At 46.2% G+C, this 27,020-nt stretch overlaps 2 protein-coding genes and 1 long non-coding RNA gene across 3 annotated transcripts; 2 read left to right on the forward strand and 1 right to left on the reverse strand.

Annotated features, from left to right (window-relative positions):
• Positions 1 to 8,860: 8,860 nt before the first annotated feature.
• SRGN (serglycin) lies at positions 8,861 to 12,072 on the forward strand. The gene is made up of 3 exons (XM_009675784.2): positions 8,861 to 9,017; positions 10,481 to 10,628; positions 11,712 to 12,072. The coding sequence occupies exons 1-3, from the start codon at positions 8,927 to 8,929 to the stop codon at positions 11,923 to 11,925; spliced, it is 453 nt and encodes a 150-aa protein (XP_009674079.2). The 5' UTR covers positions 8,861 to 8,926; the 3' UTR covers positions 11,926 to 12,072.
• On the reverse strand, positions 11,912 to 13,784 carry LOC138067844 (uncharacterized). Its single transcript, XR_011142275.1, has 2 exons — positions 13,666 to 13,784; positions 11,912 to 13,377 (listed from the first exon to the last, which is right to left on the reverse strand). It is a non-coding gene; the product is annotated as an uncharacterized lncRNA (long non-coding RNA).
• Positions 13,785 to 13,878: 94 nt separating this feature from the next.
• VPS26A (VPS26 retromer complex component A) lies at positions 13,879 to 26,152 on the forward strand. The gene is made up of 9 exons (XM_068950908.1): positions 13,879 to 14,031; positions 17,051 to 17,200; positions 18,925 to 19,000; positions 21,057 to 21,213; positions 22,112 to 22,276; positions 22,735 to 22,841; positions 23,970 to 24,038; positions 24,871 to 25,013; positions 25,835 to 26,152. The coding sequence occupies exons 1-9, from the start codon at positions 14,029 to 14,031 to the stop codon at positions 25,946 to 25,948; spliced, it is 984 nt and encodes a 327-aa protein (XP_068807009.1). The 5' UTR covers positions 13,879 to 14,028; the 3' UTR covers positions 25,949 to 26,152.
• The last annotated feature ends 868 nt before the right edge of the window (positions 26,153 to 27,020 follow it).

The raw sequence follows: 27,020 nt of genomic DNA on the forward strand, positions 1-27,020 counted from the left end.
GACCAGCAATGCGTTTTTTTTATTGCTGGAGACCATATGCCAGATACTTAGCACGATGCTCGTTACGTTGTTGGTCTTGGAAAGCAAGGCTTTGCTTTAACGGGAACCTGTGGAATAATTCCTATTTGCTCAATGATTTGATAGAAAGAACTTAACTATATAATGGGAGCAGAGGGAAGGAGGAGGGGGATTTTTTGTTGCTGGATTAGGCAGCAAAGCTCCCTTCAGGAATGCTGAGTTTTAGCTGCAAAGTATGTGTGAGGTCGGCATTTATTTGAAAGCCTAATTAAAGATTAGATTCCCTGAACTCCACTTAACCCCCATTTTTATTCCTTCTTGCACCTCCGAAATCTTACAAGTAAAAACTCCTTTCTGTTGTTCTGCTAGGGTTTTTTTTCCCTTTCCCCAGCACAAAGCAGGGAGGTTTACAAGATGCCCAAGCTTTTGCAGAATTGATATCAAGTGTGAGATCTAGACTTGCAGGCTACACCGTCAGCTCACTTGTTCAAGTAGCGTGTGATATTCTTGAGGATTTTGAGATCCTGGGTGAGGAGTAAAATGCACGTAATTTTGATTAAAAACACAGTTTCATTTTTTTAATCGAAATACTGTTAATTCTTATATGGGCTAGTAATGTGTTACATGTTGTAAAATTGGGTTCATCAGGAGGAAGATTGTGCTTTGCTTAAACTGGGGCCAAAGACGGGCCAAACCTGCCTCTTCATGCCTTGCCATGCGCAGGAAGATAGGAAACGGGAGGCTCCCCGAGCTGGGCTGCTGCCGCCTGGAAATCCCTGCTCCAAGCTTAGTCCTGCCTCCGGCGCGGACTCGCGTGGTCTCGGCAAGCAGGACAACTTCCTTCCCCGCGTGGCCCCACGTGAGGTGGAGCCGCGTGAGCGTGCCGGTGCAGCCCCGTGCAGGATGACTCGCGGACAGCCAGGAACCAGCGGGACCTCGCTAAGCGCATGGGGTTTGGCCCTCCGGGTTGGGGTGGTGTTTTCCTTTCGCTCAGCGCCAAAAGGGGGAAGATGAGCTTTCCTTGGGTGTTTCTTTTGAAAGGTAAAGTGAGATGATCAGCGTTAGCTAGGCGTTTTCTGGGGAACTTCTAAATATAAAATATTCCGAAATGCAGCTGCAGAGTGAGACTTGCCTAGCCGGGCTGCTCGTGAGGCTCGCCAGCGACAGCCTTGCTGTTACAGCACCGAAGACTGTTATGTTAAAATCAAGTGCGTAAGTTTGCGGTTGGAGACATTTGTCAACTTTCTTTCCTCTTCAGTTGCAACACTTTGGGCCACGTTAGAGCTTGACGTGAATGACTAATGCAGATTTTGAATTCGTCTGGAAAACTGCTCTGTGCAAACTTCCTAGGAACTCTTTGCAAAGTGCTTTCTAGTTCTGCACTTTGGTTGATGTTTTTGCGCTTCCTTGTGACAGCTACGTGTACAAAAATCAATGGTTTCCTAACTCGAATTATTTGCCTGACCACCTCTTTCCAAAAAAACATTGTACGGTTGTGTCTTTTAAGCCAGAGAGCTGAGCAACGTGCCAGAGGGGCTGTTCAACGGCATGAATACTAAACACAGAGCGTTGGGCAAAGAAGTTACGTCCCTTCAGGCCGGAAAACATCGGTGGTAGCGAGCATTAGTTTAGAGAGAAGAGGTGCTGATAGCAACGTGGTGCCTGGAGTTAGAAGAGCACTAACTGTGCTGTTTTGAATAATTTAGCCTTTAAATTTTTGGCGTGCACAAAACGCCTGAAGTCGTCTTATAAACTCGCCGCCGCTGTAAGAGCTGGCTTCAAAGAGCGACATGAGGGCTTCACTGTGAGAATTTTAATGTGACTTTCTGCTGCGAGGCAGCACCGAGTGAGCAACTGAGAGGGCATGCTGGAGGGGGGCTGGAGCCGGTCCTCGAGCCGTCGCAAGACGAACGCAAGCGCCAGCGTGGGAGCCCTCCTCTAAGCCACTTGGGTGAAACATGCAGGGTAAAAAGCAGGAATTAATGAGACTATTTCCTGTGCGTTAACTGCTGCGGAGGAAGGCGAGAGCGAACGCTTCCCGGGCCGGTCCTAAAGCTGCCCCGGGGCTGCGCTCCAGGCCACACACGCAGGCGAGCAAACACCCAGAAAGCTCAACGGCCACCAACGCCAGGATGCAAGCAGGCGGGCCTGGCGTCTCCTTTTGCTGGAAAACCAGGCCTTTTCGGGTAGCGGAGGCGCTGCCAGCCCGCAAGCCGTGCGAGCGCTGTCGGGTAAAGCCATCCCGCTAGGTGGGGAGAGGGAAACTTCTCCGTGTGCTTCGCCCGCGTGTTTTCTCACCGCGCTGGGCTGCCTGCGTGGCTTCAGGGCTGGTGTAAAGCAGCGCTTCGCTTTACGTCTGTTAAGGCGTGAGAGGCTGCAAGTACCCAGCTTTCGGATGCCCCGCGAGGACAACGCAGGCACCCGGGGAGGGAGGCAGCAGCTGCAGGTGCAGCCTGCGCCAGCTCTGCGGGCTGCCCCGTGGCCTGGGAAGGGGCGAAAACCTTCCCAGGCCTTCCTGACTTTCCCCACTGCCGGACCGGGCTTGGGGGCTCTTCTTTCACACTGAAACCGCCCTCGGCCACAGCAGAGGCAGCAGGCAGCGCAAGGCCCCCGCTTTGTCTCCAGAAAAGCATTGTTGGTCCTTTCCATTGAATGAGTCTGATGCGATCCGAAATCTGTCTCCGTCTTAATCTGAATCTCAAATCCATTTCTAGTGGCTACAACGAAGCTGATCCCAGCTGGTTTCAATACCTTTCCAATGTGCAGCTCACCAACCAGCTGTGAGCGCCTCCGGGAACTCACGCGAGCAGGAAGCAGTGGCAGCTGGATCTAAGAGGTCCCCTCTGAAATCAGGGTTTTCCACTGGAACTGTTTTTATTTTCTCAGCCCGTGTTGCGTTTTCTTGCAACGCCTTATCATCTCGTTTGTGGCGTGAAGCAATCTGTCCGTGACAGGACGCGCAAGTTAGTTAATCCATGGCGGGGGAGAAAAAAAAATCTGCTTGATCTCCTGAGCAAAGACGGATCCCTGTGCGTGGGAGAGGCGTGCGGCGCTGAGCCGGGGAAACGAAACCTCGCGAGGCTGTGTCCTCGGGGCCGCTCGTCCTTTGGGGCAGGATGGAAAAGGAGAGCAGTTACGGAGCCTGGCTCCTTGAAGCAGGAGAAGGTGAAACGCCCTGTTTGAAATTAACGCAGGCTGTGTTTTCCTAAAGGCATGCCCTCGTCTTGACGAGGGATTTCCCCGCGCTAACAGGCAGCCGGGCTGGTTCGGAGGCACTGTGGGCCACCCCTGAACTCCTGATGTAATAAGATCGCAAAACTAATGTTGTAGGTAAAGGCTCGGTTAATCGAGGTGCGCAGACAGCACTCTGATTTATGCAGGGGATGGGAGGAAACGGATCTGGCCCACGGAGCGGTCTTCACAGCAGCCTCTCCGTTTCTAGTCCATGTCCCCCGGTTTCCAGGTGCCCTTTCCCTCTGCAGGCACTGTGAATTCTTTACGCGGCCTCCGGCCCTGATGATGCTTGTGCTGAAGAGGGATGGATACCACAGCAGAGGGAGGGGGGGGCGAGGTTCGTTTTCCCAGTACGGATTTATGGGCGAAGAAGCCCAGCTTGGAAAAAAGCATGTTAAAGCGGTGGAGCGACTTTCCCAGGCAGGCCTGCCTCTGAGAGCTGAGGAGCAGGCAGGGAAAGGCAGGCGCCAGCCAGAGCGCCCGCTTTTCCCTCGAGGGTCCCTCGAGTGCCATCTTGGGTCAGGATATCTGCTCTGTCAGCTCAGCAGAGGGAAGGCGAACTGGTTTTCTTTGCCCCTCGGCTGGGCGAGTGCAGGGGCTGGCTGGGCAGCCACTGTCAAAGTTGGAGCTTTTTTTTTTTTTTTAATGTTATTTCATGAGGGTGGATGGAGGATGCGTTTGCCGGTGCACAGGGCCGCAAGGCCCTGCAGCTCTGTTAAGACAATGCAGTGAGGAGCGGGTGTGAACGGGGTGTTATCTCCACCCTCGTTCCCCTCTGTGCTCTCAGTAAACCAGCCCCGGAGAAATAATCAGGAGAAACTGCTGTGCGGAGAAATAGCTGCTCTGGGATGAGGTTTTTAGGGAAGCCTGGACGGCTGCTGCATCAGCGACCGGACCTCTGCTGCTCGTCACGTCCTAGCGGAGCGCTGCTTTAATACATACAGGCTGCAAGGGCCAAAGCTTCCCGCTGCACCAGGCTCCAGCACGCCGAGCGCGGGAGCAGAAAGCTTCCGGCCCGGGGGAAAGCAGCTTGTTTCTTGCTGAAGGATGGCCTTGACTCCTCGCTAGCATTTTTGGTAGAGACGGCATTGTCGTTGGCAGCTTCCTGTAAGTTGTCACCTGCGTGCGACTGGGGCTCTCCCACGAAGATGTCCCACCGTGGGCTTGCTGCCCAGGATCGTGGAGGGGAAAGACAGGGAGTGACTCCTCTGCGTGAGCTGGCTGCTGGCAAGTGTTAGATTTCTCCGGGACGCAACAAGCGTTAAAGATTTCTTGCAAGATCTGGCCCTTATCGTCGTGGAGCAGGCGTGGTGCTTTCCGCAGATGGAGTGGCCCCCGCACGAGAGGCGGTGGGCAGCCGGCGCCGGCACCGTGGACTGGCACCCAGTGTGAAGGCAGAGGCCAGAGGCTGTTCAGCCCAGCTGTTATTCAGACACTTTCTCATTTTCCCTTTGCTTACTGTATTGCACTTCCCCCCCCCATTTGTTGCCACCCTTTGCTCTGTCTGAAAAGATGATTTTTGGCTGGGAGGAGTCCCTGGCTTCAAGGCGAGGGGTGACCCCCCGCCGGCAGGGCACCGCAGAACGACCCAGCAGCAGTTTGGGTTTATCTGATTTCCCAGCGGTTGTGAATGAGAAGCTCCTTTATCGTGCCTGCCCGGCCCTCCCGTCCGGGCCGATAAATGTCCTCCCTCCCCCACCCCCATAAGAGTACCCGGCCCAGGAGCCGCACGCGCCCTGCGGCCACGTGCGTGGCAGCGAGCAAAATGCCGTCGAGGCGGCTAAAACAGTGGAGAGCAGCTGGATAAAGCCCGGGAGCTGCCTGGCAGCCGGGGAAAAACCTGCTGCCTTTTTGGGCTGGAGCGGGACAGAGGTTCGTATCCATCTAAGAGCTGTCCAGTATCAGACCCTCGTCATCTCCCTCGGGACTGGCTGAAATGTGCCCACTGGAAATTTTTTGCCTTAAATCGCCCCACAGTCGATGGTAGAATAGATGTCCCTGTGCCGGGAGCTCTCGTGGTGTGGTCCCGAGTCAGTAATGGCACCAAATCGCTCCTTGCTCCCAAAGCGAACTGGGACACCAACAGCCCTGAGAGTTGTGGCTGAGGAGCTGTTTATCATTTTGCATTTTGAAAGGATTTTTTTTGTTTTTTCCTACTTAGCGGCTATTTCTGGATTTTTCAGATGTATAACGGAGAGTCCCGAGTGGCTGCGTGAGGGGTCAAGCACACGGTGTTAAAGCAACTCTTTTTCTCTCCCTCCTTTCCCCCAAATTAATGCTGTAGAAAAATGCAAAGCTCTTAATCTGCTTTACGTGTGATTTGAAAATAATGGCAGCGCTTCAGTACAGGGCTCAGAGGAAACGCTTCGGGGTGAGAGCAGTTGGTGGGAAGTGTGATATTCATGCAAAAGAGCATCCAGGACGTGTGCAGAGATGGGGACACATCTTTATAGGGCTGGTACCGTATTGGACACCTTCTCTCTGATGTGAAGTAAGAGTGCCTGGGAAGAGCTGGCTTCTCAAATATCTGCTCGGGATCGATTTTTTTCCTTTTGTGGGTCTATGATGTTGTGGGATTTAATCTTCCAATATCTACACAGGAAATATATAAGAGGAAGATTATCCTCTGAATCTTCCTCTCAGTTTCTGAGAGGTGGCAGACCTCCAGGTAGCTGATCCAGGCTCAGTGACTCCTTCTACAGTGGATTTAAAATATTTGACTTAAAAACATTCTCTCTCTTAAGCTCTGACATGCATACAATGGCACATTTCAAGGTTGCAGTTCTTGTACAGTATTAGCATACAAGCTGTTCTCTACTGAAAAATGGAAAGTTCGTCAACTTTCTGCAATTCATGCCTTCTTTCTCAAGATCACTTTTAAAAAATATTTCTGCAATTAGTTGCATTTTACGTATTGGGTGACTTGCCGAGAGGTCTATAATTGCCCAGTAGCCCAACTAGCACAGCGGGCAGCTGAGCTCCTGTGGCTGATCCCTCTGGCAGGGCCCTGCAACAGCACCAGCCCTGCTGAGCTTCCCTGGCAGATGCTTTGGGGCCAAACCTCTGTTATTTTGGTGTCAAAGATGCTCCTGCGTTAAAATGGCTGTGGAAAGCCCCAAGAGAGTGGCAACCTGAACTGAAAATCAGCGCTCAAAGCTGCTTTCTGGCCTACTTTATGCAGGTATAAACAAGGCTGTCCCGGGGTGGAAGAGTGGAAAATGTGCTTTGGTTGTCTGATGGGCTGCTAACTGTAAAATAGACAATCTCATTTCCTGGGGTGCTCTGCCGACACAGAAGAAAATAACAGAAGTGTTATTTTTTGGGCTGGCAGGCAAAACTGCCGGCACTCCAAGTCCCCCCTGCCTGATAGTACGCAGCAGATAAGGCAGCACCGCTGAGATCCCCCTGCAGATACGTGCTGCTGTGCCTGCAGCCTGCCTCGAGAAAGCTCTACCCCTTCTCCCTGCCCCTCGCTGAGCCCCACCTCCTACTGCCAGCAAGGGCTGAGGGAGGAGATGTCAGCGTTCGGTGGTAATTACTTGCATTTTGGGAATGGTGTGTGTGGTGGGAATTGCTCTCGCTGCACCGCGCAGGGGCACTGCTGTCGGTGCCCCAGGGTTTTCAGCGTCAAGGTGGAAAAAGCAATGAATGACTGTGAACTGCAGAAGCAGGCTGAGGGCTCTGTGTGTGTGTGTGTGTGTGTGTGGTTATTTGCTAACGGTGGAAACGTGGAAGAGCTCTGTGTGCCGCTCCATCCCACACGGCTTGCCCGTGACCGGTGGAAAATCAGTGGTGTTGCTGCAGGAGCAATTTCTGTGAGATGAAGCGAGCTGAGGCCTATCAACTCTCAGCACACGTTTGCTTGGTTTCCTATTGATGTTGAGCACGACTTAAAAAAAAAAAAAAAGAAGAAGAGTTCACACTAAAAATAGGAAGTAGAAAATGGGCTGGTAAGAGCAACTGAGTAACTGCTGAATGTGGTCAGCTGCTGAGGTGTGAATTGTTTCTTTGCTCTTAAACACGGGCCCCAAATGGGGAGCGAAGGCAACTGGTTCCCAGGAGCACCAGACATCCCTCCTCCGGGCAATGGGCAGGAAGAAAGGGGGCACCGGAGCAGGGAAGGACATCTCCCCCAACAGCATAATTTTACGGAAAAGCAAGGGGCAAACCGCCTTTAAAAGAGAGGGGGGAAGGTGTGCTTGTAGCCCTGTAGACAGTGATAAAAGGGGGCTCTTCCCCAAAATATGGAGTCACTGGTTTGTGGGAAAATGACTGCATACTGTAGCATGGTTGGTTGGAGTCCATTATTTTTCCTGCTCTGGCAAAACATATTTGGAGGTTCATAACAAATTGCATTGAATGCTGAAGAGCAACTCCCAGACCCAACAGCAAATCACAGTCCCGTGAGCAGCAGCTCCTGCAGAGGTTTTTCTCTGTTGCTGGCAGGGTGGTCGCGGTGTGTAGGTGACTCTGGAAAGACACCGCTCAGCCCCGAATCACAGTCTGGAGTCTTGGCGGACTTTCCAGAGCATAAAAATAGATGAGTGAACCCACAGTATCAGCCGCGGCATCCTCTGGGGTGCTGGCAGCGCGTTAGGCCCACACGTTGTTGTCCTGATTAATTCAGTAACTAATGGTATGACTGAACAAACAAACAAAACAAAAGGATAACTTTGTTGTATGTAATTTAATCTTAAATAAACTCAAGCCTGGCTGGTTTAAGCTAAACTAAGAGGTGAACAAAAGGTATAAACTAACTTAAATATATCTACATAGCAGCTTTGAGGGGCTTAACTGCAGTGCCAGTTTTGTATGTTGAAAAATTGTTTCTAGATCTGGCAGTGTTTGGGCAAACTACAGTTCATTCAGGAAAACAAACTCAACGGCAGGCAAAACCATTGGGTGAAAATACGCGATGCCACTGCACTGAGCTGTGTCAGCTCTCAGGCCACTGCAGCTGCCCGCATCTTCTAGGGCTTCGTGTTGAGCGTCGAGCAGAAGAGAGGTGGGCATTGCCTGCACCCATGGATGTTTTAGACCTCCTGTTCTAGCTGCGGCCCCTGTTAACGCGTTGACCCTCAGTGCCACCCCGTCAGGCAAATGCTGGGGGCTGACGTGCAGCTCCGAGAGGGATCCGAGCGCCCAGGAGAATGGCCGGCCAAAAGGGAAGGCCAAAAACACACATGGCAGGGCTGGCTGCCTGGCTGGGCAGGGGAAGAGTTCCTCTCTCTCAGCTGTTTTTCTCACTTTCCCTTTATCGGTGTGAGTGATACTGATGCTGCCAGGGTGCCCCCAGATGCTCCCCGGGGCTGGCGCAGCTGGCTGGATGGTGGGACCTGAACTGAAGCTTTTTGTCTCCAGGGGCAAGAGCGACCACGGAGGAGCCCCTGCTTCGGGGCTGGCTCATGCGAGCTGCGGGGGGAGCGGGCAGGCTTGGACCCTGGGCGTCCCCCTGCTCAGCCTGCCCGCTCTGGCCGAGCGTCACCTTCTTCCTTGGGCAACATTTGAGATGAAGGCGCTGGGGATTTTTCTGTAGATGGGCGAGGGCTTGAGTCAAGCAGGAAGCTGTGACGCAGGTTATGGGCTGGGTCTGAGGTTTTGGAAACCTTTTCTATGCGCCGCGCTCCTGGCCCCACTGTATATCTTGCGTGTGAAGCCGCGGCGAAGGCTGGCAATGCAGGCCAAGATGCAGCTCCTGATCGGGTGCCACGGGAGGATTTTCGTGGCTCTCTGTATAATCCTCTTTGTGGGATACACGGCGCAAGGTAAAACTGGGAGTGGTGGTTCTCTCTGTAATCCTCTTTCTGAGCTATGCGGTGTAGGCCAAGGGAGCAAGCCCAGAATTTCAGGAAAAATACTGGAGATTGACCTTCTTGTAGCAATAACAAAATCTGGTTATAAAACAAAAACTGTTCTGCTAACATTCTGTGAGGGGGATTATAAGAAAAGACGTCTTTTGCGAGTGGACCATTTCTATGTCCCTCACCCAGCCTCTATGGGTAAAAGGCTTCATAAAATAAGTACTGAAATTAGTTCAATATCTATTTTTTAACTAGCTATTTCACAGCAGCTCATTTATTAACTCATTTATTCAGTTATCTAGTTATGGGCAGAGTGTGTAACAGTTCCCATGTTATAACTATTTTTATTTTTGGGGGGAGGAAATTAATGAGGAAATTAAATGTTTGATTCTGTACAGCAAAAAATTGCAACACACAGCGCTAAACTAACCAAAAGGAAATGTTGATTCACGATGACATGTACTCTGTGGATTTGTTTCTTGCAAGCGATAGCTACTTTTCAAGCACGTATAGTATAATTTTTTTCCCCAAACAAGGCTATGATGGTGATAGGTATCTACCACTGTTTCTGCTCTAACGCTCATCTTTGAGAGATGATGGCCCACTTTTTGCATGTCATTTATTTGCAAATTATTCAGCTGCACTGTTTTTTTTTGCAACTTTTATGGAAAAAAATCCTCTTACTAATATGCTAACAGAGGAAAATAAATATGAAAAAGGGAATACGTTATAAAAGGCGCATGAAATGATGCCTGTGAGATAGTCTGTCTCTTACAGAAGAGTGTGGGAGGTGGCTGAAAGTCATCTTGTACGTTGTAGTAATATATACGGCGGGAGAGAACTGTAATTACAGAAAGATATTCCCAAGGAACTGAGAAAAATTAAATAAAGTGCCAAAAGGCGGGGAACGTGCCAGGAGGCTTCAGAACACATTAATTAAGCGAGACCAAACGGAAGGACGAAACACTATTGTTTTTATCCTTATTTTGTGATCATTATTTTCTCCTTTCAATACTTTCTGAAAACTCCCTTCTCAGCAATAGTCCCAATCATGCATCCGGGTCGGGGGTGGGGGGGGACACCCAGAAATGAAACCGTCAGCTTACTTAATTCTGAAGAAGCATCTGGCTAATGTCTGAATCACTTATTTTCCCCAGACTTGCTTCAGAAATACCCTGCTTGACATGCCTACTTGATCCCCAAATCCACCTGTTGGGCGCCTTGAGTTTTGGGTTCTTTGGCCGAAGCTCATCCCGTTGAGCGTGTGGGACCGGAGGGGGCCAGGTGTTCATTCGTTTTTCCGCAGCTGAGCAATTACAGTCACGCAAATTACTTTGCTCCTGTGAAGCTTAACGGGTGCTCCCCAAGTTAGCAGGTCGCGGTGGTGGCTTGGGTCCGCGTGAATAACGTCTCACCTCTTTGTGCAGGTGCGCCGCTGCAGAAGGCAAGCTACAAGCGGGTGAGGTGCAGGCCGGACACCTGGTCGGCCAACTGCATTGAGGAGAAAGGGCCTTGGTTTTATATCCCTGAAGGTGGAGCCAACCGCATCCTGCCTCCCATGGCTGATCCCTCTCTGTAAGTTCCTGCGTTGTACCTTCGCAAGTCATGCTGACACCAAAAAATTGTCGGTATTCCTATCTCAAGTGGTCGGGCAAGAAGTATGTGAGAGGAGAGGTGAAGTTTGAGGAAAAAATCCCACTGCTTGGTGAGCAGGTGAAAGTCACCATGCCCTGGGCAATTTAGCTAGGCATTTATCAGTGTCATGAATTTTCATGAGTTCAAAGCTAATGGAAGAAAGATCTACCAAAGACCATCGATACAGTGGTATCACTTCTGGCCGAGAAAATCTTTATGGCACAAATTATCAGACTGGTAGGGTATTTTGGAGAAGTGTCAATATATGCTTGGTCTAATCCTACACTTTTTGACTCCTTTTTGAGAATACTGGATGAGGAGGGCGTTCGTCCCGTTGAGTGGAGACGCCCTCACGTGCCCACCTCTGAAAGCTGGGATGAGAGCAGTGATATCTTTAGGCTTGATTCAGCCAGGGAAACTGTTGTCACTAGTGGGATGGAGCTAAAATACCTTTTGAGAGGCTTCAGGGTAATTCATTTTAAAAAATAACGTACATATAGGAGTGTGACAGTGGTGTTACTGGGGGGTCACGGTCACGCGTTGTAGCTCAAGCCCTTCTTCAGCAGGAGGAGTTGGGCTCTTCTCCGTGTGCAGGTGGAAAGGGGAAACGTTTCCTCTTCTCTGCGGTGGAGAGAAGTCCACACGCCGTTAAGCTTGTGGCTTGGATGCTGCTATTTCAACTTTTGTGGCAACGCACGATCTCAAGGTTTCCCTCACGGGTGTCCAGTGAGGGCAGTTAACCAGCAGCAAGTAGCAGCAAATCCTCATGAGGTGTTAAATATTTTTTTGCTTGCTCTTAATGCCATGACCCTTAGACAAGCTGGTTAGTCCTGAGGCTCCCTTCCCGTGGCAGTTCTCCCCCAACAGCCCCCAGGGCTCACAGTTCTGTTGCTTCAGCTTTTTTTTCCTTTGTAAACTCGCTGTTCCTGGGGGTTTTGCGGCAGGACCGGCCATCAGCCGGGGGTGAGAACGGTGCTGCCCTGTGCTAAACTTCAGCATAAACGTTGCTGCTCCATGTTTCAGGATGAAGGACTACCAGGAGCTGGCCCGTATGTTCCCGCTTTCGGAAAAGGAGTCAGGCTCCGGGTTCGAGGACGTGGCTGAAGCGGAGCAGGAGTCCGGTTCGGGGGCTGACTTTGGTGTCGATTACCCCAGCCTGAAGTTCCCTGACTTCTTGGTGGGCCAGCAAAAAAGCAAGCTGAAGCAGACGCTCACAGAGGAGGATTTAATTCTGTAGAGGAGAAAACACTTGGCCCTCATCGTAAAGATTGTGACTATTCTTGTCTTCCGCATGTCTTCTCTGGTGTACGACCGAATGTGATTACTCTCAGGACAAAAGAGTTTTATACGAGTTCCAAATCAATAAAAACTGCCTTACACTTTCTATTGCTTTTTCTCACTAGAAATCTGCATTCAATCAGAACTCACTCTTTGCTATTGAGGTGTAGGATAGCCACCTGATTATTTTTTTCAGGGGAAAATATAATTTTAAAGGATTTATCATAATCTTGTTTGTATAAATATTATGGCTGGCAAAAACAAAAACAAAACCACACACACCTAGTGATAATAAATTAAAAATATTTATTTAACGGGAATCAGCTGCACATCAGCACAACTCAGCTAATTATGTAAAATCCACCCAAACAGCTGCCTTTCATCCGACTTTCCTTTGATTATATCCTTAAAAAGCACAAAATGTTGTGAACTGTATTGGCATTATAGACGATATTTCTTGTTACAAATGTAAGAGTTGTTGTCGTGGCCAGTCTGCCTCGGTGTAGCCTGTACAATATTTTGGCTGTGTTACCTTAACGGAAGTTATGAAATTGTGTAAGGTGAGATCTATAACCCCCTTCTCCATTCTCTCCCTGGGACTTTTAATCTTAACAGTGGCCAACGAGCAAGTGCACTTACCTTCCAAATAGCTGAATGGATTTTCCCGTGATGTCTGTATCTACCCAGCTGTAATCCTATCAAAATCTAAATTAAACCATTTTTTTTCTTAAGCATTAGACCGAGCTCTCAAAGCTGTGTGTGGTGAGCCCCTTGAGACATGCAGCGTTTAAACGACAGCGCTTGCGGAAAGGGTTGCGGTCTGACACAAGAGCATCCCCAAAGCCTGCTGATTTCCAGCAGGAAGCTCTTCCAGCTGATTTTCAAAGCAGTTTCCCTAGCAGAAAGGGATAAATGTTGTATTTGGAGGGACGAGCGCTGCATTTGGCAGCGCCAACAAAAACACCGCTCTGTGAAAGCCCACAGGGCGGGCACCACTGAGGGTTTCTGGTTGTCTCCAGTGACATCCGCTCTCTAAAATGTGGAAACCCCCCCCCCAAAAAACAAAACCAAAACCAAAACGCTTAACAAAGTCAATAGATGTAATCGTGTGCTGGCAGATGAGCTTTCTTGTAGGTGCTTTTCTAGCTCAGACCTAGGGTGCCAGCTGCAGCACTGAAAGCGATGGCTGCGGAGCAGGCAAGGGGGTGGTGAGCACCACCCAACATCGCCTCCTGACGGCCGAGCTGCAGACCGACAACGCCAAATATCACCCTTTCGGCTCCCTCCCCTTGCCCCCCCTTACCTAAAAGGCGGTGTCTGGGGATAAAAGTTTTCTCCGTGTCTTGGTCTGCGTACTGGGACATCAGTCCTGCCTGCTCAGGTCACTGCGCACAGGCGACGACCTGTTCGCCTAGAAAAAACAAGAAAAACAGTGATTTTTACTGATGGATGCTTTCAAAGTTCGACAGTTTTGACGCAAAGTTCTTGACAGATTTTTTTGTTTGTTTATTCTCCAGCATCAAAACATGCGTTTTGGTTTAACTCAAACGTGCTCCCATTTCACCTAAGACGGACATAAAACGAGCTTGACTTAAGCAGAACTAAGCGGGCCCGAACAGCTTTCTGGCAGTTCAACTCAAATCAGGATAAAACAGTATCTTTAGGCCACGAGCCGCACGATTGCTGAGGAAGGACGTACCGTCTACTGAAACCGCTTACCGCTGCGTTTCCCCCTCGGAAAGACACACGCAGCGAAACACCTCCCCCACCCCGAACGCAAACCGACGACTAATTAAAATCTAACGGCCGGCGGGGCGGTGCCCCGCCCATCATCCCCTCCCCCAGCGCCGCGCTGCGCATGCGCCGCCCTCCCCGCTCCCCGACCCCGCCCGCCCCGCGGCCAGCCCCGGGCGGGCACGGAGCGGGGAGGGGAGGGGCGGTCACGTGGCGGGAGGGGGGGAGGCGTGGCGTGGCCGCCTCTGGGGTCACATGACAGGGGCGCGGGCCGGAGCCGCCGCTGGTGCTGCCTGGGGTGGGAGTCGGCCGCCGAGGGGCCCCGACCATGGTGAGTGCGCGCGCGCCTTCCCCCCCTCCCCCTACCGCCCGCCCGGCGCGAGGCCCCAACGGCCGTTGGGCAGCGCGCGACCTCCCCCCCCCCCCCCCGCGCCGTCCCTGAGGCGGCGGCGGCGGCCTGGGCCGGGCGCCTCCTCCTCCTTCCCCCACCTGTGGCTGCGCGGGGAGCTGCCGCCCGCGGGCGTTTGCCCTCCGCACCTCCCGGTTGTCCCCCCACCTCCTTTCTCCCCTCTCCCGGCGCCGCGTGGCGCTTCCTGCCCTCTACCGCCACCGGCAGCCTCGCCGCCACCGGCCCGGCGCCCTCGGGCTGCGTCACGCGGCGGTGCGGGCCGTCCCGCGTGGGGCCGGGCTCGGGGGAGGCGTGGGGGTGCCCCGCCGCGGCGTGAAGCGTTGGGGCTTCTCTCGTGTCGTTATCTTTGCCGCCGGCGCCTCTGGAGTAGGGCTCGGGACGTGCCCTCGCTTCAGCTCGGTGCGTGCTTTAGCCGGGAAACTCGACTTCTGTTTTCCCCCCGCGCCTCGCCTCGGAGAGGCTTTGTGTGTATGTGTGTGGGGGGGAATCCGTATGATAGGTCTGAAAACACCTGCGAGACTTCCAGCAGTCTCTTTAAGGCAGCAAGCTGTAAAATGACTGCGGTTATTAAATCTGTTGGACTGCTGGAATAGCTGCCGCTTCGTGTCCCTAGTAGATTTGGCCTAGATAAAGTGCTTAATGCACTGTACTACATAGATTTTTTTTAAAAAAAGAAAGAATCAGGTGGATCAATGCACTGTGAGTTTCTGAAGCATTCCTTAATGTGCATTTCTGTTGGACAAATGCAGGCTTTTTAGGGCTCCATGCAGAGCTGAGGCTGGGATTTCTGAACAGTTTATCAGCTTCCAGCAGACTTGCAACTCCTTAGTGCAGCTATAACATGAAAGGCATTAGTACAGACTGACTTGAATCCTGATGTAGCAAGTAAGGTAGCTGTGTCGTAAGTGCGTTGAAAGTTCTTCGATACACAGAGTCTTAAGAAGTGATATGCTGCTGACGTTAGGTCTGGTTGACTGCGTTACGTGATGGTACAGCCTTATAATTTGGAAGCTACTGTGGGAATCCTCTTGTGCGATGTATGCTGTAAAGGTAATGGGCTTCCTTGTTTAGTTTGGGGATGGGGGAAGTATGAGGCTAAGCTGGAAAATAAATACAGTGTTCTCTAAGGGGAAGAGATAAGGGCATGCCCAAAGTAATCTATGTTTAAAATAGTCTAAAGCTGGAGAATTCTTGTTGAAGCTTTTTTTTTTTCTCTCCCCTCTTCTCCTGGGAGCTGAAAATAAAGATCAGTGCTAGTGTGTGATCACTTAAAAAAAAAAAAAAAAACAAAAACCCAACAACAAACCATTTCTACAATGAATGCAAATACATGCTTGGCAGAGACTTGGAGGACCCATCAGTCTTAAGTTTAACCTCGTTGTTGATTGTGCTTTTGCTTTCCTGTGAGAATCTGAAGTAGATGTAACTAATCTAGGTTTCAGTTATAGAATTATATAAATCTTCATGAACTGAACTAGGGCCATTTGCTATCTGAACAAATACAGTGTCAGTTTAGTCTTGCTTGAGTTGCTGTTTCAGAGCTCAAAATTGCACAATGCCTTTGCTAACTTGTATGGGTAAGCAAAACAGTTCCTCGATATTAGCGTTGCTGGGGCCGTAGCATTCACATCACCAAACTTTCCTCTAGTTTTTTTTTTTTTTTGGTCGTTAATACTACACTTCAGGTCCCAAAATTGTTTTGCACATGTTCTTAACTCCTTAGTTCTTGACACTAAATTTGTGAAGTTCACTGAAAACTAAGTTGTCATTCCTCCGAAAAAAGAGAAGTCGCAGTGAGTTACTGATGTGTTGTCTGCTTTAGTACCCCAAAGAAGATTAATGGATTAAGCAGGAGAAAACGTAAGCTTTTGTACCAATCTTGTTGAGTTCCCATAGAGCTGTTAGCATGCTTTTCAGCTTCTTGTAAGAAACCCTTGTACAAGGTCAAAGGATGATCTTTCTTAGCTTCTTGTATTTGATACTGGTCAGAAGCTCGTGCCTGGGGAAAGTTTTTGTAAGGTCAGGGTGAACATTTAATACTTCTCCGCAATAGTACTTTAGGTGCCAGTGTATTGTGGCCTGAGAGCTTCCTAGGACAGAGGTGATACTTTTACATTCAATAATCTCTGATGGATTTGTTCCCATCGAACCCATGTAAACTTTTAACATCCTCTGTATCTGTTGACAGAACTGTAAGTACACTATGTGAAGAGCCACTGTCTCTTGAACCTGCTATGCTGCCTTTTAATGAATTAATTATTGGGCATAGGAATAGGCAGCAAAAAAATGTTCCTTATTCGCCCTCTCCAAACAGAGGAATTTTATAGGCCTTTTGTTATATTTCCTGTTAGCTGTTTTTTTTTCCCAGACTGAAATGTCCTAGTTTGCTTTGCTATTCCTTCAACTTTTACTGCTGTTTATGCAGTAAGTTACAGCGGGTATAAAACAGTAAGTAAACATTGCTAATCCTGATGGAATCAATTTGTTAGCAAGATACTTTGTTTTTTTTTTTTTTTGAAGTATGGTAAAAGTGATTAATTTTTGAAAATGAAATCACTGATTTTAGTAGTAAATAGGAGGAGAAACTTTGCAGTGGTAGAAGCCAAAGTTGCCTTTGTAACAGTGATAGTATTTATTTTAGTAGTGTCTTAGTGGAATAGCAGTAATGGTACTTACACTGTGTGTGTCGTTATAAATGTTATAATTTTTAAGAGCTGCTTCTCCTTGTTACTGATCCTAGTTCAATTATTTTCCAGGTGAACAGTTGTCCTGTATCATCGTGATATTTCTTGGGTCTTTAATACAGAGCAGTTTTGTAGTGCATGTGCAGACTTTTTTTCCCCAACTTAGTGTACAGCTGCAAGAAAAACCACATTTTAAAAATCGGAATGTTTACTGTGTACTCTGTGTACTGTAACTTACCTAATTATTCTTATTTCAGAGTTTTCTTGAAGGCCTTTTTCGTCCTGTTTGTGAGATTGATGTTGTTCTTAATGATGCTGAAACACGAAAACCAGCAGAAATTAAAACAGAGGATGGTAAAGTAGAAAAGCATTATCTCTTCTATGATGGCGAGTCTGTTTCGGGAAAGGTAACTTTTTTTTTTTAATGCTTATGAATTGCTCCACTGTTTCTGGTATGTGAATATGTACAGAAGGTTAAATGATAACTGATATAAGCAACAGCCAGAACTGGAATCACTTCAAAGAAAAAAAACCTCTGTTTTCCTTTATCTGGTCTTTCCAGCCATAGTTACTGAGGAAACTGACAAAATTGAACCTTTTCAATAGTTTGTTGCTGCTTATTTGTCTCTAGTTATCTTGTCTTTATGGGGAAGCTGTTTGTGCAGTTATGTGCACTCTTGTCATTGGTTTTGACAAGAAAGCTATTCCTAACTGGATCTCCTCCTCTCTTCTGTGCTGTTCTTCCCCTTGAACTCCAAAATCTAGTGTCTCACACATAGCAGTAATTATTGGCTGATACAGCTGACTTGCTTTGCATATCCTGAAGCCAAGTCTTATGTTTTATGCCCTGAGGTGGTTTCTGGAATTGCTTCAGAGAAGCAACATATTAGGTTCAGCTGGCTGCCAAGTTCATAGGAGTTTTTCTTGTCGAAAAAAAGAATGAAGTTAAGATTGCCAGAAGGATTCCTCATCTTTCAGTATTGCACCTAGGAAGTCATTTTGATGGCTCTGGTTTTACTAGAGCCATTCTCATTCTCTGAATATTTCTCCTCTAATCCACTTTTCCTCCAAGAAGCTTGAGCCAGGTGTTGGGTTCTGGGATTGACTTCTAAAAACTTGCTTCGCTCTTAACTGCTCTATTGCTGCTGGGCATCTTCCTGCTCTTCAGATGTCTTTACATGTTATGAGCTTGATTCTCTAGAAAGATCCTTTCAGGGATGTGAAACTCACAAGACGGGCCTCAAACTCGGGGAACAGAGGAACTAGTTCTCAGGTGTCCTCTGGCCTAAGGACTGCTCACTTATATCAGCGACTCCTGAGAGGTGCCTGATGAGTTTTAATTAACACAATCACAACTGGATCAGGAGGTTTGGAAGACCAACGTCTTGTTGGGCAGCTTTCTTCTGCTTCTCTGTTTCTCCTCTTTTCACCACAAAGGCAGATTGTCCATGTGGCTTACTTGGACTCAGAGATCATTGATGCATTGGATTTTAAGGTATAGGAGTTTCTCAGGTCATAGCTACCTAGTGAGAAAACATTGCATATGCTTAATATTGCACATTTCCATAGGATGTAACATTTTGCGCTCTCTTGTGAGGTTGAAGTCTGTTTATGAGAGTCATATTCACGTATGAAGATCCTGATAGTAGATTTGGTTGTCTGCTGTTTTTGCTTTTACTCCTTTAAAACTTCTGCTGAGGAAGGGGCTTAAGTTCCTTTGACTTGGAAGGAATACATCTTGTGACAATTTTTTTTTTCTGGACGTCTCAATGTGACTGTCAGAAGATGTTTTGAAGAACTCGGCTTTCCAAGATGGTAAGAGGGTCACAGCTGGCTTGTGTGAACTCTACTGAGGCTTTGGCTTAGTCTTCTATTTGTGGGGCTTGGGGGATTTCAAACCTATTTATCAAATTTAGTTGGTTAGATCTTAGATGCTTTACTGATGCCTTGGAAGGTGATGCTTAATGTCATCAACTACCTGGTTTATTTGCCTTCAAGCTCAGCTAGTACTGTTAAGGTGGAGGTCTCAGTCACCATGGGTATGTTTTAGTAATTAACTTCCACTTTACTACCTGATCTTAGTAAAGAGAAAATGTTTAAAACTCTAACTGGTACTTTTTTGCCTTGGTAGGTGAATGTCTCCTTTAAGCCGTCTGGGAAGAGACTAGAGCATCAAGGAATTAGAATTGAATTTGTAGGACAAATTGGTGAGTTTAAGCTATAAAGGGGATGTTAGGTAGGTGTGGTTTATGGGACTTTGCATTTGTGACTGACAGCAGTCTGGCTCAACCATCTCGACCTGATCAGGTTAGTGAATGACAAGTGCCAAAGGAAATATTACTTGCTCACTTTAACACAAGTGATATACTACTTGGTGCTAGTCAGAAAACTAATGGGAGGGAGAATGTGGGATGTGCATGTGAGGGAGGAATGGGATGAGGAGTACTCTGTCAGAGGCTGATTGAGAAGTTGAATGAAAGCTACCAGTGGTCTTTGAAAACTAAACGTAGCCATGGTACGCGTGGCTTCTGCTTCACGTATTTCAGACTATTCATTTTTAACTTAAAAACACCCCTGAAAATAGCTATAAATGATGAGTGACAGTGATATGAAAACTGAGATCAAACTATTTTTTCCTCCCTACCTATGCCTTGTTTCATCTGTATTTGAGATTCCAAAGCAAAATGTCAGCAGTACCTATTTTGCCAGATCTCTTAGTTCTAGCATTTAATTCTGGACCTGGAAGAAGAGGCATAGGGGGGGAAAAAAAGAAATGCTGGAGCAGCCTACAGTGAGATTTTTCTGGAGATAATTCTATGGTGGCTGGTTTTCTAAAGCATGGTTCTATACTATTGACATAAAATAGGATTGAAACTTCAGAAGATACCTGCTCTTTCTAACAAGATTATGTGGTAGTCACATTAAAAATATCAATTTCTTAAAACTATCCAAATCTGGTTGGATTTGAACTGTGAAGGGTCTTGATCATATCTAACCTCTTCTCACCAGCTGAGGTCATTTTTCTGCATCCTTAGGTTCAGGCTAAAATTTCTTCTGCCTCTGTTAGAGGGCTGTGTGCATTGGTGTCCCCCCCTTTGAAGTACATCTTCAAGTTTCAGCCTCATACGAGTGACTTGGATTGAAATTTCACAAATTCTCTATTTTTGATCAGCCGTTAGGCTCCAGTACCCTGTGTGTGAACTGTTACACAGCAGATGTGACTGAGTTCTGACACCTGCTACTCTGTGCTTTGAGGTTTTGATCAGTGGTGGTGTAAAAGCAAACTTTCAGAATAAAGTAGCAGTGTAATGGGAATGAGGCATTTGGAGGGTAGGAAAATAAGGCTCATGTATGTCAGTGTTTGTCCTCTAATAGCTCTGCTGGTTGTTTTTTAATCTACCCTGATGCATGGACGTTTATTTGCCTAAACAACTTCTAGCTGAGGCAGTGAATTTTGTTTCTGGGCATCTTTCTGTAGTGCTACAATTTAAAATTTATCAAGGAGTTATGGAGAAGCGGCTTATCTTAAGCCACCGCTCTTCGTCCTTGTTCATGTTTTCTTGCATCCTCTACTAAACTGAATTAACATAGTAATACAAAAACATCCTAATACTGTGGTGTATCTCTGCCTTACTTGGAGACTAGCTCCAGCTGCATGTCACAGTCTAATTTTAAACCAGCTCTTTAGAGTACAACTTCTCTGATTTGCACAAAAAGAATTGAATGTGCAGCAGTAAGTAAACTTTGTTATTTAAACACTTGTCATAGCAAACAAAGTTCACCTTAGTCTAGTTGTTTTAGAAAATAGACATTTTAACTAGTAACTGCTTATTTCTAGCAAATCGGCAATGATACTCTGAAGTTGAGGAGGTGTTGAGTTCACTTGTCTTCTCTGTAGCGCCTCAATCTATATAAAATAAACGCCAGAAGCCAAAATCAGGCAGTGCTAAGTACAAAGATTGCAAGGCAAGAAATACTTTAAGTTAGCTGGTCTGGCATAAAAAAACATACTATGCTAGTGAAGCTTGAAATAGTTGTTCTTTGCCTTGCATGTGGTACTTTAGGAATACTTATTGTAGGTTGTTGAAGCTGAAGGTAGCTTTGAAAAACTTGATAAAACTTTTTGTCAAATAGGTGTCACTTTGATCCAGAAATAGTTGCTTCCTTTTTCCTTCCTGCCTGCTCCTGCCAAATTGTAGAAGAAGTTTTGTTTGCTTGAAGTAAATACTGAAACATGCTTTCTTTTGACTCCCTCAACTTTAGAGCTCTTCAATGACAAAAGCAACACTCATGAATTTGTAAACTTAGTAAAAGAACTGGCCTTACCTGGAGAACTGACCCAGAGCAGAAGCTATGACTTTGAATTCATGCAGGTTGAGAAGCCATATGAGTCGTACATAGGTGCCAACGTCAGACTGAGGTTTGTAACTGTCTGATGCTCCCCCTGCAAGCAAACTCTATAATTCAGCATTTGCTCCCCCGCCCCCCCCCCCCCCCCCCCCCCAAGAAAAGGAGGGCCAATTTCACTGCTAATCCTGAGAGTAAAACTATTGTGAGAATGGTGGTGCATGATTGGCTTATGTGAGCTTTAACAGCATCAAAACGGAGCTGTTGAAATGTACAAATGGCAGCCTAAGGATTTGATGAGAGCTACCTTTGTGGCTCACTCTAAAGCAACTAGTCCTTGGTGTTTTGATTTGGGTTGGAAAAGGACAGAGAGATGAATCTATCTTTTTATTTAATTAAAAATAAATCACTTTGATACTGGAATCCTTTTTTTCCACAAACTGTGGGGTGTTGTGCTTTGTCGAATGCACAGTGCAAATGAGATTTTTATGTAAAAAGCAGTTGGGTTCCAGTGACCTCCAGTGAAAGCTGATGGGTGTGTATACTCATTATTTTGGCGAATTGGCAATGGGAGCGGTGAGACTGGTGCCTGCCAAGGGTTTGGCTTTTATTTTGTCCTTCAGCTGTCTGTATTTTGGATTTCAAGTCAGGCTTGTAACAGCCAATAACTAGTGTGCCTTGATTGGAGGTGTTGAGAGTCTTTTATGATGTAGCTTTTTCTACTTTATTTGGAATTGTTCAGTTTTGTTTGTAAAGATCCAGTTCTTTCAGTTGAATCATGTGAAGACAGTCCATGTCTCCCTTAAAATTTTCCCTAAAAAGCATGTTATGTTTTTGTCTTATTCCTTTCTGTTCAGTCTTAAGAGAGAATGATCTTTTGTCTTCCAAAGAACACGTGTATCTCGGAACATAAATGCTTTTGCTTATGTAATTCTGAATAATTCTGAGTGACCTGGTGGCTTTCTTCCTAGATATTTCCTAAAAGTGACAATAGTAAGACGGCTGTCAGACCTGGTGAAAGAGTACGACCTCATTGTTCACCAGCTTGCTACCTACCCAGATGTAAACAACTCAATTAAAATGGAAGTAGGCATTGAAGACTGCCTGCATATAGAGTTTGAGTACAATAAATCTAAGTAAGTGTAACTTGGAGCAAAACACATCTAAAGTAAATATCTGAGGAGAAAAATGTAGACTACTGAATATTTGATGAGCAACCTGACACCTGGGGTATTAAATGCAAAGCATCATTTTCAATGATTATTATATTGAGTTGTTTGGCTAGTAATTTTACAGTGGCCTTCTTTGAGGAGTACGTGTCTCTTCTGCTTCCATTACTAAAAGGAAGGTCAGTAGCAAATATTGAAAAGACTTGATTTCAAATAGTATTCATGCTACTTCAATATATAACTGCAGTACTTTACTGTAGTGATGGAAGGATGTTAATTGCTCTGGTCTGGCTGACGTGCTCATCTGGGGAGGGGGGAAATAAGCTCTGAGTAATTAACAGGCAGCTCAGGTAACTGCCTTTATAACTTGTTTTCAAAAGGTTGTAAAAATTGTTTAGTGAAAACCCTGTTCTGCTCTCTTAAAGGTATCACTTAAAGGATGTGATTGTTGGAAAAATTTACTTCCTCTTAGTGAGAATAAAAATTCAGCACATGGAGTTGCAGCTGATCAAAAAGGAGATTACTGGAATTGGTAAGAGAAACAAAGTTCAAAGGAGATGGCTACTTGTATGCCAGTTGAGCTTAGGTGACCCTGGAGAGCGAGGCCAATAGTTCCAGCTTTGCCTGAAGTGATCTCCCATGTGCTCTCTGCTCACTTGCTTGTTTGACTACAATTTGCAATATGTGGCATCAGTAATCTTACTTAGTAGTCAACATTACTCAAGGTCTGCAGCTCATTCTGGGGTTGTGAACGTTGGGCGGGCTAGCTAGCGCTACGAACTTGAATCGTTGTAAATGGAACTTGAGCGTAAATACACATGAGCTTAAGCAGCCTTGATAGATAATGAACAAGGAAGAAGGTATAAAATGTGTCTTGAAGAACCCTTTATCTCTGCAGAGATAATCTGGCAAAGTGGGTTTGGTAAAGAATGGCATGAATATGTTTCATGTGCTCTGGAAGTTTGTCGCTTTCAGTCAGCCTAAAACTGCTAGAAGTAAAATATCAAGAGGCTTTGAAGCAGCAATAGCTTGATCACTGCAGATCAGGCTTGCACACCCTGGAGCTAGGGAGGCAGTAGGAGGCTGTGGCTTGTGACTTCCTTTGCCTAGGGCCATAGTGAGCTGTTTGTGTGGAGTGTTAAGAAAGGCTCTGTAGTCGCAGAGGAAGGGCAGAAGGCTGCCCTTATTGCTGCCTTTTCTGGCTAAACTTGGCACTGCAGCTTAACCATCCTAAGACCTGAAGAAAGGTGCTCCTTTTGCTGGATGGTACCCCTTCAGGTTTTCAGTCTCATTGTGGCCTAGCAGTACCGAAGTAAGTAGCTCTGCCCGCCGAACACTTTCCCAGGTCTTACCCTGTATACTTGCTCGTTATTCAAAGCCTTTGTATTGAGGGCTCCCTGGAAACCTGCTGCCTCTTCCTTGTCAGTATGGGGAGGAGAGAGTAAGAAGCAGACACTTTGCCCAGGAGATGACTTGCTTGTCCTATCTGTGGGTAACTGGTATGTAAGGAGATGTCTTTCTTGCTTTGAAGACCTACAAAGGCAAGAAAAATGCAGTGTTCCGTAATTTGAATGCTGCAAAGTAGAAATTGCTGATAAAACTTTGTAAATACTTTGAAAACTGAAGTATGTGTTCTCAAAGTGAAAACTTGTTTGACCAGGACCCAGTACCACAACAGAGACTGAAACCATTGCAAAGTATGAAATAATGGATGGTGCACCAGTTAAAGGTAAAGAATTGTGCTTCTGTTTTGAAGGGGGGAGCACTCTGGGTTAAAACTGTGTCCCTGTCTTCCCCCCCCCCCCCTTTGGAAGGGCAGGAGTTGACTTCTGTAAATTTTTCTTGGAGAAACTATTTTTACCTTGGGTTGCATAAGCTTAAATGAGGGTGGATTTTTTTTCATATTTGAAGCAGATATTTTCATTGACTTGGAGTGTTTCACTTGGGATTCTAATGATTTATCCCTCCTTACCACTGCAAACTCTGTGACTGCTCCATTTAGCACTTTAGTTCAAAGTCTATTGTGCTGAACTTCTCTCCCCAGAGAGTTCTAGATACTGTTCCTTTTGTCTTGTCTGGCTACCATGCTTCTACCTACACTTGCCTCTGTAGGTTCAGTGTGTTTTACCAAGTGTCTGAGCTGCGCCTGCCTTCATGACTCAGACATGCAAGTGCCATTAGGTGCCTTAGGCAGAAGCAGTACTGTGAAGGTGACTTGGTGGCTGAAGATGGTGCAATTTAAGCCTGATCTAGGCATGAAGGTTAAATTTGTTAGTCTAGACTCGCACTTCCAACTTATGGGAGCTGGTTGATGACTGTGTGGAAAAGGCTTAAATGATCTGAAACTTAATGTAAGTGTGAATGACTTCTTGCCTAGAAGGCTCCTATGAACTTCAGATCCTGGAAATCTGATATTGCCTCCTAGGAAAGAAAGGATCCCTATTTCAGAATGCACAGACAACGCTTGGGAAGCTAAGCTGCCTTTATGTTTGAATGGCTTCTGAAAATGTTTACTGACAGTCAGTTGTCAGCAACTTATTTTAAACTCTTCTCTGTTTAAGGTGAATCGATTCCTATAAGACTGTTCTTAGCAGGCTATGACCCAACTCCTACAATGAGGGATGTAAACAAAAAGTTTTCAGTGAGGTACTTCTTGAATCTAGTGCTTGTGGATGAAGAAGACAGGCGATACTTCAAACAACAGGTATGGCCTCTAGGAATCTTGTTGCAGAGTGTTTTCTGGGCTGTTGAACATACTGCTTCAAATATGACGCGTTAGAAACCAACTGTGTCTTGTGTATGGCTCAGATATTTCTGTTGTCTGGTGTATTGCAGTCTGCAGAAAACCTTAGCTTGAAAAGGGGGGAAGCCATAAAGGAATGCTGCAGTCTGAATATTCAGACAAATCTGTGTCTAAAATGAGCTGTGGATGCATCTGTTTGCTGCTTTTTTTAAACTACTGCAGATAGTATTATCCCTTTACAGTATTAACTTGGGTTCAAAACTGCAAAATAGTACAGAGGACTAAGATGCTTGACTGAAATTCGGCAAAAGTTGAGGGCATACAGAAGAAGGAATGATGTGAAAAGGGTCACTGGAATGAAGCTATGTAGATCAGAACAAAATGTAGACCAGAGTCTTCCTTCTAAAGAATAGACAGGATAATATAACTTAAAATGGAAAACAAAAGGAGCCTGGAGGATAGTAAGGCTATGATAGGCTTCAGATCTAGGGGAAAAGGAGGGAGGAAAAAATACTTGGACCCTTTATACTGTCAAAGTAGGGCTTAGAATAGCCTGGGAGGTGACTGTTGAGGATTGATCACAATAAATGTGCAAGGGATAACTAAATACGTACACTGAATTACCTGTCTCTTGTTTCTACCTTAATTACAGAACAGTGCAATGTAGTGGCAAGGCAGAGTGTTTCAACATCCTTTGCCTAGGAGGGTCTTATCATAATGATACTTGATGCTGCTGGCTTAGTGGCGAATGGTTGATTCAAAAGTGTTTACTTTCTCCATAGGAAATAATTTTATGGAGAAAAGCTCCTGAGAAACTGAGAAAACAACGAACAAACTTTCACCAGCGATTCGAATCTCCAGAATCACAAGCATCTGCTGAGCAACCTGAAATGTGAACTGGTATAAGATGAAAAACTCTCGCAATGCTTCAGCAGGTTAAAGATGGCAGCAGCCTGTGGGAAACGAAGGCGAAAATTCCCATTACAACTGTCTTCCTTCATCTTGCAGTGCTGCATTTACCATACTACTAAAATATTCTTCAGTTAAACATTCAAGTATGTATATACATTTAAAATAAAGTGCTTTCTCAAACACTGGAACTTAAGCTACTATTTTATACTGCACATTTACTTTTATTTGATAATGTTATGCACTTGGATATGCATAAGCTTAAATCTAGTTATTTCCAGGCAGGGTGGGCCGGTATATTTGATTTTGCTGATCACCTATATTGTATAGACTGAAGCATTTCCCTTCTCTGTTCATGTTTACTGCATGTCTCTTTCAAGTGTTGCTTATCTGCATTTTTTTTTTTTGTTTTGAAAGCACAGTAAGACAACTGACTAAACCACACTAAAAATCAAGGCTTGCGATGGACTTCTTGCCCTAAAAGACTTAAAATTATCATATTAGGGTTTAACTCAAACTGCATGTATATGCACTATGAAAATGATAACTGTGGAGCCTTCAGCTACCTTACCAAGGTTTTTAAGAAGCTTTGAATCTGTTAGTAACAAAGAATGTTAGTAAACATCTCTGCCCCCCCCCCAAAAAAAAAAAAAGAAAAACTTGTTCTACCATACTTCTAAGCCTTTCATCTGAGTGACTTCTGACTTTTTAAGGTTCATTGCCCAGTAACTAGTGAAAGTAGAGGCATTCTTGCTATTTCACTTTGAGGTGGTGAGTGGCTGAAATATGTGAAAGTAATTATCCTTTATTGATTAAACAAACATTGGTAACATTGATTATTTTGCAAATACACAATTATTCCTCCTGGATTCACACTTCTGTTTTCACAGTCTGTTTCCTCACTGTTCTAATAGGAGAGGCAAAACATCCTCAAAGGACATCCTCCTGAGTCCATCGAGGCCTGTTACAAGGGTAAACAAGCTTTTTTGTGCTCTTCTAGAAAGGTATTTTGAAGCCAGGTGAGCTTCAAAACTATTAGAAGCTTTTCTAGCAAAGCAG

Source organism: Struthio camelus, chromosome 7 (genome assembly GCF_040807025.1).
Source record: "Struthio camelus isolate bStrCam1 chromosome 7, bStrCam1.hap1, whole genome shotgun sequence".
NCBI classification, from domain to species: domain Eukaryota; kingdom Metazoa; phylum Chordata; class Aves; order Struthioniformes; family Struthionidae; genus Struthio; species Struthio camelus.